The sequence below is a fragment of the Oncorhynchus nerka genome, linkage group LG13 (assembly GCF_034236695.1).
Source record: "Oncorhynchus nerka isolate Pitt River linkage group LG13, Oner_Uvic_2.0, whole genome shotgun sequence".
Classification (NCBI taxonomy): domain Eukaryota; kingdom Metazoa; phylum Chordata; class Actinopteri; order Salmoniformes; family Salmonidae; genus Oncorhynchus; species Oncorhynchus nerka.
This window is the reverse complement of record NC_088408.1, coordinates 18,935,746-18,949,124: the sequence shown is the minus strand read 5'-3', so window position 1 is coordinate 18,949,124 and position 13,379 is coordinate 18,935,746. Positions and strand designations below refer to the sequence as shown.

Here is a 13,379-nt window from a genome sequence, read left to right as displayed (position 1 = left end):
CACTGTATATACTGTACTCTATACCATCTACTGCATCTTGCCTATGCCGTTCTGCACCATCACTCATTCATATATGTTTATGTACATATTCTTTATCCCTTTACACTTGGGTAGTAGTTGTGGAATAGTTAGTTAGATTACTTGTTGGTTATTACTGCATTGTCGGAACTAGAAGCACAAGCATTTCGCTACACTCGCATTAACATCTGCTAACCATGTGAGTGTGACTAATAAAAGTTGATTTGATTTGATTTCTTTATTTTTTAAATATTTTTTTAAATCAATAAGTGATGTGGAAAACTGTTTCTTTGATGAAAGATGCAGGTTACAACTCCATTAATTTAGCTGTATATCACTGGCCCATCCAAGGCTAGCCTCTAGCACAAACATGCTCTTCCTCTCCATATCTCCATGTGACATACTGCCAGTGGAAAATGTTGTGTCACAGAGACAGAGAGAGTCACCATAGCACCCGTCCGGCCCAGGCATTATTGGTTGTCCTATGTGCGTTGTCACTCAGCATGCCATGTTTAGAGCAGAGACTAGCGAGATGGCAGGCCATCCAGCCCAGGGTTCCGTCGCAAATAGCACCCTATTCCCTATGGGAAGTCTCCATGGATGTTTATGTTGTTGTGTTATAGCATCCTATTCCCTATGGGAAGTCTCCATGGATGTTTATGTTGTTGTGTTATAGCACCCTATTCCCTATGGGAAGTCTCCATGGATGTTTATGTTGTTGCATAGTAATGGCCATGGTCTTATGATGGTATCCAACCAGTCTCTACCTTTCATCCACTTCCAGTTAGCATGTCACTAAAATAACAATATAGCTGTTTGAAAGATATCCTAACTGTTTCAGATTATGTAGGCTACAGTGAAAGCTTTCATTCTGACTTGTTCTCCTGTTATCATTGTTAAGAGAAATAATGTCTCAGAGAGTAGAGTGATTTACCACAGACAGGGTTGTTGTCATTCTGCTTGTATAAGCCTTGTTCCATCCAGAGCCTGATCATGGCCACTGCTGTTATGAGAGTGTGAAATGGCCTCCATTATGAGTGTGACTGCATAGTTAATGTGGCCACAGCGAGCGAGGTCTCTGCATCTCTCTCTCTCTCTCTCTGCAGTTCTCTCTTTCTTTATCCCTCTCTCTATCTGTCTATCACTTTCTCAATTTAATTCAATTTAAAGGGCTTTATTGGCATGGGGAACATATGTTTACATTGCCAAAGGAAGTAGATCATCTCTCTCTCACCCTCTTTCCTGTTCCAATCTCTCTCCATCCCTTGGCTGTGCTTGTGGCGTTGTTCACCTGTGCTCTATTCCTCTCTACCCCACTGACATCCGCGTTTACTAGGCCAGCTGTGTCTGCCTGAACCTGGGTCTATACAGTGAGGGAAAAAAGTATTTGATCCCCTGCTTATTTTGTACGTTCGCCCACTGACAAAGAAATGATCAGTCTATAATTTTAATGGTAGGTTTATTTGAACAGTGAGAGACAGAATAACAACAACAAAAATCCAGAAAAACGCATGTCAAAAATGTTATAAATTGATTTGCATTTTAATGAGGGAAATAAGTATTTGAACCCCTCTCAATCAGAAAGATTTCTGGCTCCCTGGTGTCTTTTATACAGGTAACGAGCTGAGATTAGGAGCACACTCTTAAAGGGAGTGCTCCTAATCTCAGTTTGTTACCTGTATACAAGACACCTGTCCACAGAAGCAATCAATCAATCAGATTCCAAACTCTCCAGACTTTATAAAATAAATCATTCAAATACTGAGCTATGTTGTTCAAATTTTTGGGGAGATTATATTATTTTATACTAATACAATTGCTCAGAGAAATATATTTAGTCTAACAAGTAATACATTTATTTTATCAAAAAGGTAGAGGTCAAGATTTATACCTGTTTTCAATGCCTTTCAATACCTCACCTTGCAAGGATAACGACACTGAGCCTTTCCTCAAATGTTTTATGAGATTGGAGAACACATTGGGAGGGATCTTAGATCGTTACTCCATACAGAATCCTTCCAGATCCTTGATATCCTTCATCTGTGCTTATGGATTGCCCTCTTCAATTCAAACCACAGGTTTTCAATGGGTTTCAAGTCCAGAGACTGAGATGGCCATTGCAAAATGTTGATTATGTGGCCAATTAACCATTTCTTTGTGGATTTTGATTAGTGCTTGGGGTTATTGTCTTGCTGGAAGATCCACTTGCGTTTTCAGCCTTCTGGCAGAGGCAACCAAGTTTTCAACCAAATTATCTTGATACTGGATAGTTCATGATGCTGTTGACCTTAATAACAAGGGCCACACGACCAGTGGAAACAAAATAGCCCCATAACATCAAAAATCCCCCCAAAAGTAGGTATGGGTTTCTTTTCTGCTCATGCATTCTCATTTCGATGCCAAACCCACCACTGGTGTGCGTGGCCAAAAATATATTTTTTCATGTCATCTGACCAAAGCATCGGTTCCGATCCAAGTGCCAGTGCCGTTTAGGAAATTCCAGGTGTTTACATTTGTTGGATGTGGCGCAGCGGTCTAAGGCACTGCATCTCAGTGCTAGAGGGGTCACTACAAACCCTGGTTCAGCGGTCTAAGGCACTGCATCTCAGTGCTAGAGGGGTAAGCAGAAGCAGAAAAGAAACCCACACCTACTGTAAAATATGGTGGTGATAAAATATAAGTTATGGCTATTTTCTAATGAGCTGTCCGTTATCAGGGGATATTAACTGGTAATTCATAGAGACGTTGTGTGTGTTGGGTCATCATCACGTTGTTAAGCGAAAATGGGCTGTTATAATATTCACAGTGCTATGTGCTCTGTTAACAATTATGAAACTGAGCATATCAGTTTCAATTCCAGGCTACTATGACCAGTACCTGCCACTACCAGGCTACTATGACCAGTACATGCCACTACTAGGCTACTATGACCAGTACTTGCCACTACCAGGCTACTATGACCAGTACCTGCCACTACTAATTCTCCATGTAATGCTCTTTTTTCTGTCTTGGTTTTTAACCAATGCATAGCCTCCATATCAGATAAGGACAGGAAGGGAAAGGACCAGGTAAATGAGGGCTTAAAAGGAGACGTTTCACAGTCAGTCAGTCCAATTGTCCTGGCCCACGTCTAGCTAGAGCTTTCACATTTTACGTTTAGGTTTTAGTCATTTAGAAGTCATTTATTAAATTAAAAAAATTAAAAAAATCATAGGTGTTTCATAACTGGATATATTCTCAGGGAGGAATAATCAGCAGGAGATGCAGTCTCTCTTCTCCCTCTCCCTCTCTTTCTCTCTCCCTCTACTCTCTATCTTACCCTCTCCATCTCTCTATTTATGTGTTGCTATCTCTGGCTCTCTCTATCTCTCTCTCCCTGCCCCTCTCTCTCCACTTCTGCAGGTATTTATTTTCCTCTCTACTGTCCTGACCCTCCTGACTGAACAGGAACAGTTACTGAACAGGGACAGGTAGTGATCAGAGACAGGTGCTGAACAGGGACAGGTACTGAACAGGGACATTTACTGGACAGGGTAAGGTACTAGACAGGTGCTGAACAGGAACAGATACTGAACAGGGACAGGTACTGAACAGGGACAGGTACTGAACAGGAACAGGTACTGAGCAGGGACAAGTGATGAATAGGAACAGGTACTGATCAGGGACAGGTACTGAACAGGGACAGGTACTGGACAGGGTAAGGTACTGGACAGGTGATGGACAGGGACAGGTACTGAACAGGGACATGTACTGGACAGGGTAAGGTACTGGACATGTGCTGAACAGGAACAGATACTGAACAGGGACATGTACTGGACAGGGTAAGGTACTGGACAGGGTAAGGTACTGGACAGGTGCTGAACGGAACAGATACTGAACAGGGACATACTGGACAGGGTAAGGTACTGAACAGGAACATATACTGAACAGGGACACAGCACTCAACAAGAAGGGTTTCAGTTAACTATGTAGAAGTTAATAAATCCTCTTATGGATCCAACCCTTTTTTTAAATTGTCACCTAAAATGACATACCCAAATCTAACTGCCTGCATATTCTTGATACCATTTGAAAGGAAACACTTTGAAGTTTGTGGAAATGTGTGGAAGTTTGTGGAAATGTGAAATGAATGTAGGCGACTATAACACATTAGATCTGGTAAAAGATAATAAAAAATAATGTATTTTTCATTGTTGTACCATCAACTTTGAAATGCAAGAGAAAGCACAATGTATTATTCCAGATGCAATTTCGATTTTGGCCACTAGATGGCAGCAGTGTATGCAAAAGTTGTAGACTGATCCAATGAACCATTGCATATATGTTGAAAATGTTGTATCAAGACTGCCCAAATGTGCCTAATTAGTCTATCAATACATTTTCAAGTTCATAATTGTGCACTCTCCTCAAACAATAGCATGACATTCTTTCACTGTAATAGCTACTGCAAATTTGACAGTGCAGTTAGGGTAGCCTAGTGGTTAGAGCATTGGACTAGTTACCGGAAAGTTGCAAGTTCAAACCCCCGAGCTGACAAGGTACAAATCTGTCGTTCTGCCCCTGAACAGGCAGTTAACCCACTGTTCCTAGCCTGTCATTGAAAATAAGAATTTGTTCTTAACTGACTTGCCTGGTTAAATAAAGGTAAAAATACAAATAAAATAAAAGATTAAAAATAATTTAAGCTTTCTGCCCATATCAGATGTCTTTGTCCTGGGATTTTTGTTGTTGTTGCTGATCCCAGTGTAGTAAAGAACTTTTAAATTTAGGGACATCATCCTCCCTAAAACAGATGAACAAATGAATGATGTATTGACGATGATGTCCTTGAAATGTGACGTGATAATAACAATTCTGGAAATATGCGCTAAGATTTAGGCAGAATTATCAATTATATTACTGATAAAGTATTTTGTTTATCACTGGGTGCAGTGATCTAAATAGCCTTGCACAAGCCTTAGAGGCCCATAGGGCAGGAGCCTATCTCCTGTTTCTGTAGCATGAGGCAGCTTGATGTACACACCCTGGACAGGACACTAGCCTATCACAGGGCTTAACCCCCAATCTATCAATAGCTTGGAGTGCCAAACGGAGATGCATCAGGTCCCATTTTTGGTATGACTAGGCCAGGGATTGAATTTACAACCTTCTAATCTCAGGGCGGACGCTCTAACCACAAGACCACTGAGTCGGTAGCGCAGTGATGTAGTGGTAAAAACGTGTGTAAACTCACCGGTTGCGGTGAAAAAAGTAACACTCCCAATACTTTTAATTCATTTTTCTGCAAAAGGTGGGTAAACTGTTTACCCTCCACTACACCACTGACTGTGAGCTTAGCGGGAGGAACACTCAAGGTGTGCATCTCAATTGGCACCCTATTCCCTTTGAAGTGCACTACTTTTGACAAGACCTAGTGGGTAGCCATTTCAGACCAACCTTTTTTGTTCCGGGGACCACCAAACTACCATTCGCGGAGTGGTAGATTCTCATCTTCGTCTGAAGAGGTGTAGCAAGGATCAGACCAAAACGCAGCGTGGTAAGTGTCCATGTTTTAATAGTATAAACTGAACACGACAGAATACAAAATAACAAAGTGAATATAAACTAAACAGTCCCATGTGGCACAAACACTGACACAGGAAACAAACACCCACAAACCAACAGTGAAACCCAGGCTACCTAAATATGGTTCTCAATCAGGGACAACGATAAACAGCTGCCTCTGATTGGAGAACCATATCAGGCCAAACACAGAAATAGAATAAACATATAAACACAGACTGCCCACCCCAACTCACACCCTGACCATACTAAATAAAGACAAAACAAAGGAAATAAAGGTCAGAACGTGGCAGTACCCCCCCCCCCCCAAAGGTGCGGACTCCGGCCGCAAAACCTGAACCTATAGGGGAGGGTCTGGTTGGGCGTCTGTCCACGGTGGCGGTTCTGGCGCGGGACGTGGACCCCACTTCACCATAGTTTTAGTGCGCCTCGTCGCCCGCCTCCGTGGCCTCTTTAAAGCGGAGACCCTCGCCACCGACCTTGGACTGGGGACCCTAGAAATGGGTCCCGAATAGGCGGGAGACTCAGGCAGCACTGGAGTGAAGGACGCCTCCGGCAGCGCCTGACAGGCGGGAGACTCCAGCAGCTAAGGAGTGAAGGGCTATTCTGGCATAGCCTGGCTGACTGACGGCTCTGGCAGATTCTGGCTGACTGACGGCGCTGGCAGCTCCGGACAGACGGGAGACTCTAGCAGCTCCGGACAGACGGGAGACTCTAGCAGCTCCGGACAGACGGGAGACTCTAGCAGCTCCGGACAGACGGGAGACTCTAGCAGCTCCGGACAGACGGGAGACTCTAGCAGCTCCGGACAGACGGGAGACTCTAGCAGCTCCGGACAGACGGGAGACTCTAGCAGCTCCGGACAGACGGGAGACTCTAGCGGCTCCGGACAGACGGGAGACTCTAGCAGCTCCGGACAGACGGGAGACTCTAGCGGCTCCGGACAGACGGGAGACTCTAGCGGCTCCGGACAGACGGGAGACTCTAGCAGCTCCGGACAGACGGGAGACTCTAGCAGCTCCGGACAGACGGGAGACTCTAGCAGCTCCGGACAGACGGGAGACTCTAGCAGCTCCGGACAGACGGGAGACTCTAGCAGCTCCGGACAGACGGGAGACTCTAGCGGCTCCGGACAGACGGGAGACTCTAGCGGCTCCGGACAGACGGGAGACTCTAGCGGCTCCGGACAGACGGGAGACTCTAGCGGCTCCGGACAGACGGGAGACTCTAGCGGCTCCGGACAGACGGGAGACTCTAGCAGCTCCGGACAGACGGGAGACCCTGTAGGCAGAAAACGGAGAGACAGCCTGGTGCGGGGGGCTGCCACCGGAGGGCTGGTTCGTGGAGATGGCACTGGATAGACCGGACCGTGTAGGCGCACTGGAGCTCTTGAGCACCGAGCCTGCCTAACCTTACCTGGTTATATGCTCCCCGTAGCCAGGCCAGTGCGGCGAGGTAGAATAGCCCGCACTGGGCTGTGCTGGCGAACCGGGGACACCATGCGTAAGGCTGGTGCCATGTATGCCGAGGAGACGCACTGGAGACCAGATGCGTAAAGCCGGCTCAATGCCCACTCTAGCCCGGCCGATATGAGGAGCTGGAATGTACCGCACCAGGCTATGCACATGCACTGGGGAAACTGTGCGCCCCACCGCATAACACGGTGCCTGCCCGGTCCCTCTCTCTGGTAAGCACAGGAAGTTGGCGCAGGTCTCCTACTTGGCTTTGCCACACTCCCTGTGTGCCCCTCCCCCAATATTTTTTTGGGGCTGACTCTCGGGCCTCCAACCGCGCCGCCATGCTGCCTCCTCATACCAGCGCCTTTCTGCCTTCGCTGCCTCCAGCTCTGCTTTGGGGCGGCGATATTCCCCTGGCTGTGCCCAGGGTCCTCCCCTGTCTAGAATTTCCTCCCAAGTCCAGGAGTCTTGGGTTCGCTGCTGCTGCTGCCTGTTACCACGCCGCTTGGTCCTTTTGTGGTGGGTGTTTCTGTAACGACAGATTTCCTCTTCTTCGTCTGAAGAGGAGTAAGGATCGGACCAAAACGCAGCGTGGTAAGTGTCCATGTTTTAATAGTATAAACTGAACACGACAGAATACAAAATAACAAAGTGAATATAAACAAAACAGTCCTGTGTGGCACAAACACTGACACAGGAAACAAACACCCACAAACCAACAGTGAAACCCATGCTACCTAAATATGGTTCTCAATCAGGGACAATGATAAACAGCTGCCTCTGATTGAAACCATATCAGGCCAAACACAGAAATAGAAAAAACATAGAAACACAAACATAGACTGCCCATCCCAACTCACGCCCTGACCATACTTAATAAAGACAAAACAAAGGAAATAAAGCTCAGAACGTGACACAACAGTTATTTTTTCTGGAGAAAAAAGTAGAATAAAAACAAAAAATATATCCTGAAGAAAAGTCAGACCACTGCTCTAAAGTAGAAAGACTCTGTTTAAAGTTAATGGCTGGAAATGGCTGCCTTTTATTTATTATATTTTTTTACCTTTATTTAACTAGGCAAGTCAGTTAAGAACAAATTCTTATTTACAATGACGGCCTACCCCGGCCAAACCCGAACCCGGACGACGCTGGGCCAATTGTGCGCAGCCTGGAATCAAACCAGGGGCTGTAGTGACGCCTGAAGCACTGACATGCAGTACCTTAGACCGCTGCGCCTCTTTGGAGCCCCGAGCCCTTTTGAGAGCTTAATCATGTTAAAACACCACAGTGTTCCCTCTGATGAATGGAGGATTCTCCCTGCTCCCTCCTCTCCTCGCACTCCTCTTATCCTTTTTCTATTTGCCTTGCCTCTCACCTCTCTCTCCCTCTCCCTGTCTCCTCTCCACTTTTCTCCTCTCCTCAGCTCTCCTCCTCCTCTTTCTCTCTCAGACTGACTACAAAGCTTAGGTCTGCATTGCAGTCCTCTGCTGGATCTCAACAATATGCTGCAGGGCTAGTATCATACACACTGAGCATCAGACACACAATCAGAGTTGCATGCACACACACGGTACCATTCCACCTATTCTATTCCAGTCTTTACAATGAACCCATCCTCCTATAGCTCCTCCCACCAGCCTCCTGTGTATCAAAGGTATAGCCAGCTACATGTGATATTGTCTTGAATGATTGATTAAGCTGTCTATAAGCCAGGGTTCACCTTCTAACTAATTCAAATGGGATCTCTTCTGTTTTCATTCTCTCTTTCAGTTTTTCCCGTACGGAGATGCATCAAAGTTTGCCCAGCATGCGTTCAGGACCTTTGATAAGAACGGAGACGGCACCATCGACTTCAGAGAGTTCATCTGTGCCCTGTCCATCACATCACGAGGCAGCTTCGAACAGAAACTCAACTGGGCCTTCAACATGTACGACCTGGACGGAGACGGCAAGATCACACGGGTGGAGATGCTGGAGATCATCGAGGTAAAGTTCAGAGTTCAGCCTATAGAGATTAATCATGAATCATATGCTCAGTGCCAAATGGCACCCTATTCTGTAAAAGTAGTGCACTTTATAGGGAATAGTGTGCCATTTAGGCCATTCATGTCATATTAGTGTTGAGATATTAGTCATGGAAATTAGTATCAAAAATATATATTTTTGTTCTCCAATTTATGGCCAGGGTTTACTCTTTACTAGGGCCGGGACAATACCAATATCACAATATGTTTTCCATGGCAAAAATAAAAACACGAAGTAGACCAAACTCTTTGGTCCTTTAAAAACCTGCTGTATGTAAAACATTGTGTTTCTATGGCTTAGAAAATAAATATATGTGACTGGATGACAACAACATAAAGATGTTTGTGTCCAACATTTGGGCTGTTTTGTTTCCTTGCCAAGATACTAAGGAGTATCGTCCCGGCCCTACTCTTTACCTTCTGAATGTTTGACATTTCCTCCTCTATTCCCAAATGCCCTCTTGTGTGCCTTGAATACTAATCAGGTTGGGTTTTTCAGAGAGTGTGTTTGACCTATAAATGTCTCTACTTAAGTAAACAATGACTGAACTATCATTTCTCCCCCTCTGTTAAGGCCATCTACAAGATGGTGGGGACTGTGATCATGATGAAGATGAACGAGGACGGCCTGACGCCCCAGCAGCGAGTGGACAAGATCTTCAGCAAGATGGACAAGAATAACGACGACCAGATATCACTGGACGAGTTCAAAGAGGCAGCAAAGAGCGACCCTTCCATTGTATTACTCCTGCAGTGTGACCTGCAGAAATAGAGAGAGGGAGGATTGAGAACCACCACGGACTGCACAGAAGATTCATGTTCCATTCAGTTTGCAGCTATTTCCACTGAAAAAAAATATTGCTTGGACTACCTTTCAATGGATTTGCTTCTTGTGTTTGAAACACTTGTGTGCATGAGAATGTTAATTTGCTATAAAATATTTACATATACACACACACCTACTGAGACACACCCCACGAAGATACACACGCATCACCACACACTCACTACATATTCACACCACGCACAAATATATTTAGAGATATATAAATATTATTTAAATTATTTAAAATCAACTGCCAAAATGTAAAGTGTGCAATGTATTTTCCATAGATACCGTCTGAATCCACTGGCGCTTTAGCATCAGTGATGTGCTATGTTGAATTATGCTACTACTTATTGTTCTGAGTTTACTGACACTAGCTATGTGTTTCATATATTGAGTAATGTCAACCAAACCAAATTCCTATGGTAAAGTAACTGTTTCTGATAAACCATGTATCCATTCTTATAAAAGATTAGATTTGGATAGATGAAGAGATGGATTAGTAGCCTATTCATCAAACACTTTTCCTTCCAAACGTGCTTGTACTGTCGGTGAAAATAAATGTAGTTCATTTGCATGCCTTTAGGTTTCGCCTTAAAAATAATCTCCTTAATTTTGCATTCTATTAGAATAATGAAGACAAAGCCTTATTAATGAAATGCAGTTAGTTAAACATAACATATAATAATAATTTAATAGGAAAAATCATACTACCGTATAGATCCTTCTACAAGTATTGATGTATGGGATGTATTTTTTGTGTTTGGTCATGACATTCTTTTTGACTGCCGTACCTGTGGGAGCATGAAACTTGTAGATAATAATAATAGTTATGATGCTAAGAAATCCCTGTTGCATCTCTATTTAGGAATGAGGAGATATTGAATGTGGCATATTTAACAATGACAAAACCAATAGTCAACAAAAATATTTGTCTAAAAGAAATGAAATAAATTGAAATAAAAGCATCAGTATTGTCAGGGGAATTATACCCTGTGAGTCATAACCAATGAGAGGTTGTAATATAAAAAGCTATCTGAAAATGAATCTCAGCCCTTTAACAATGAAGAGGTTTTAAGTGTATTTTATCCTACCTACTATTGGTCCAATTAGTTTTAGTCCTATGTCATCACACCATTTCTTCAATGAAGATACAGGTTGCATATCAACGTGCTGAATTCGACGAAGTTCCTGTCATGAGTTTATTAATACCACTCATAGGTGTAAAGAAAAAAATAACTAAGGCCAGTATAACATTGTGTTAAACATCGATCAGTATAACCTCATACTGTTTTGTCTCTCTCAGTTAAAAAAATGAGTGTTTAAAAACAATGTCTTAAAGAAACTAGTGAATGCCATTCCTAATGAACCAAGCCAAGAGGACTAAACCCCTTAAGCCATGTGTTTTGGTAGGCTATACAGTTTGCCCAAAGTGTACCTAACAATACGCTGCTCTTTATTGTTCGAATTTTTCTACTTTTTTATTCCTCTCTCACATACTGAAGCATACAAACTGTACAGTAGCTTCTTCCTTTTCAGGTGCAGTGTATCCTATCATCCACGCAAGACACCAGCTTGGAAATAGCCTCGGATACCTAGCCTGGTCCCAGATTGGTTTGTGCGGGCTTACAACTCCTATTGGTTATTGTAACGGCACAACATAGGAGTTGGCAAGATGGCACAAACAGATCTGGGACCAGGCTGTAAGACCCCAGCCTGACTGGATAATATTTAATAATTCCCCTGTACATATTAGTTTAAAGTAGACCCTGCTTGTATAAATCACTATTACAATTTAGTAACTAACTAACTACCCATTTTGTTTCACATGTCATCTCCATATTTGGGAGGAGTTATGCTAATCATATTCAAATTGACCTGCAATGCCAAGACCAAATCCATCACAATTCCTCAAGAGATTAGGCTGACTGTCATCTAAAACTTTCCATGAACATATTTGCCCAGAAATGTTTGTACTGAAAAAAACTATCAGATACCAAATGTAAACAATGGCAACCATGTAAACTAAATGATTATGTTGTACATGTAGCATGTATTGTGTCCCTGATGACATGGCTGCGCTAGTCCTTGTGTTGTGATTTAAACTAATAAAATAACTATGGGCTGTTTTCTGAAGGTGTGAATTAGATTGCACAAAATGAAACTATACTAGATTGAGTTGAGGGGGGGTTGTGATAGTATGCAGTACTGCATATAAAACCAATCTGTATAGTTGTGTTCATATTAGAATAAGCAGGCAAACCAACGGTAGAGATGATCTTCATGAGGATGTCTTGGGTATAGATCTACCACAATCCAGAACATCTCCACTCACAACTTGCAGGCTTGTTTTCGAGTTGCTGTGCGTTTTGTTGCCAACCTATTTTGCTACCTGACAACTTTACGGTTTTCACTTTTTAATTACCGTTCATATATTTATTTTTTCCTCAACTTTTTCACTCCGGACGCTTTATCTGGACACGATTCGTCAGGACCTCCAACAGCCGAAGCTAAGTAGTAACATTAACATGATGCCTTCTAATTGCAGCCGCTGTACTCGCCTTACGGCGAGGATAGCTGTGCTACTAGCCCAGCTTCAGACGCAATCGTTAGGCAAGGGTAATTTCAGTGTAGGAAAGGATGAAACAGCGTCTGTGCCACCAGTAAGTACAGATATTAGTATAAATCCCCTGGCACAGTCCCCGCAGCCGGACAACTTTCTCACGGTTTCTGGAAGGAAATGCTGTAGGAATACTCAACCGGTGTCGCTCATTCAGCCGACAGAAACTTTCAACCGGTTTTCCCCATTAAGCAGCGGGTCGGTGTCAGAGGCCATTCTCTGGTCTCTACTCCTCCCGTTACGGGGTCTGAGACGCCGAAGCTTCCCACCATTAGCTCTGACAAATTGAAAACTCTAGTCATTGGCGACTCCATTACCCGCAGTATTAGACTTAAAGCGAATCATCCAGCGATCATACACTGTTTACCCGGGGGCAGGGCTACCGACGTTAAGGCTAATCTGAAGATGGTGCTGGCTAAAGCTAAAACTGGCGAGTGTAGAGAGTATAGAGATATTGTTATCCACGTCGGCACCAACGATGTTAGGATGAAACAGTCAGAGATCACCAAGCGCAACATAGCTTCTGCGTGCATATCAGCTCGAAAGATGTGTCGGCATCGAGTAATTGTCTCTGGCCCCCTCCCAGTTAGGGGGAGTGATGAGCTCTACAGCAGAGTCTCACAACTCAATCGCTGGTTGAAAACTGTTTTCTGCCCCTCCCAAAAGATATAATTTGTAGATAATTGGCCCTCTTTCTGGGACTCACCCACAAACAGGATCAAGCCTGACCTGCTGAGGAGTGATGGACTCCATCCTAGCTGGAGGGGTGCTCTCATCTTATCTACCAACATAGACAGGGCTCTAACTCCTCTAGCTCCACAATGAAATAGGGTGCAGGCCAGGCAGCAGGCTGTTAGCCAGCCTGCCAGCAT

The 13,379-nt window shown here is 43.9% G+C and overlaps 1 protein-coding gene across 1 annotated transcript in view; it reads left to right on the top strand.

The window, feature by feature from the left end:
* The window catches only part of LOC115139189 (visinin-like protein 1), a 42,871-nt gene extending 30,855 nt beyond the window's left edge, over positions 1-12,016 (top strand). The window contains exons 3-4 of the mRNA XM_029676322.2: positions 8,808-9,023; positions 9,636-12,016. Coding sequence (XP_029532182.1) covers positions 8,808-9,023; positions 9,636-9,833 — 414 coding nt within the window. The 3' untranslated portion in view covers positions 9,834-12,016. The remainder of the gene's footprint in view (positions 1-8,807; positions 9,024-9,635) is intronic.
* Positions 12,017-13,379: the final 1,363 nt, after the last annotated feature.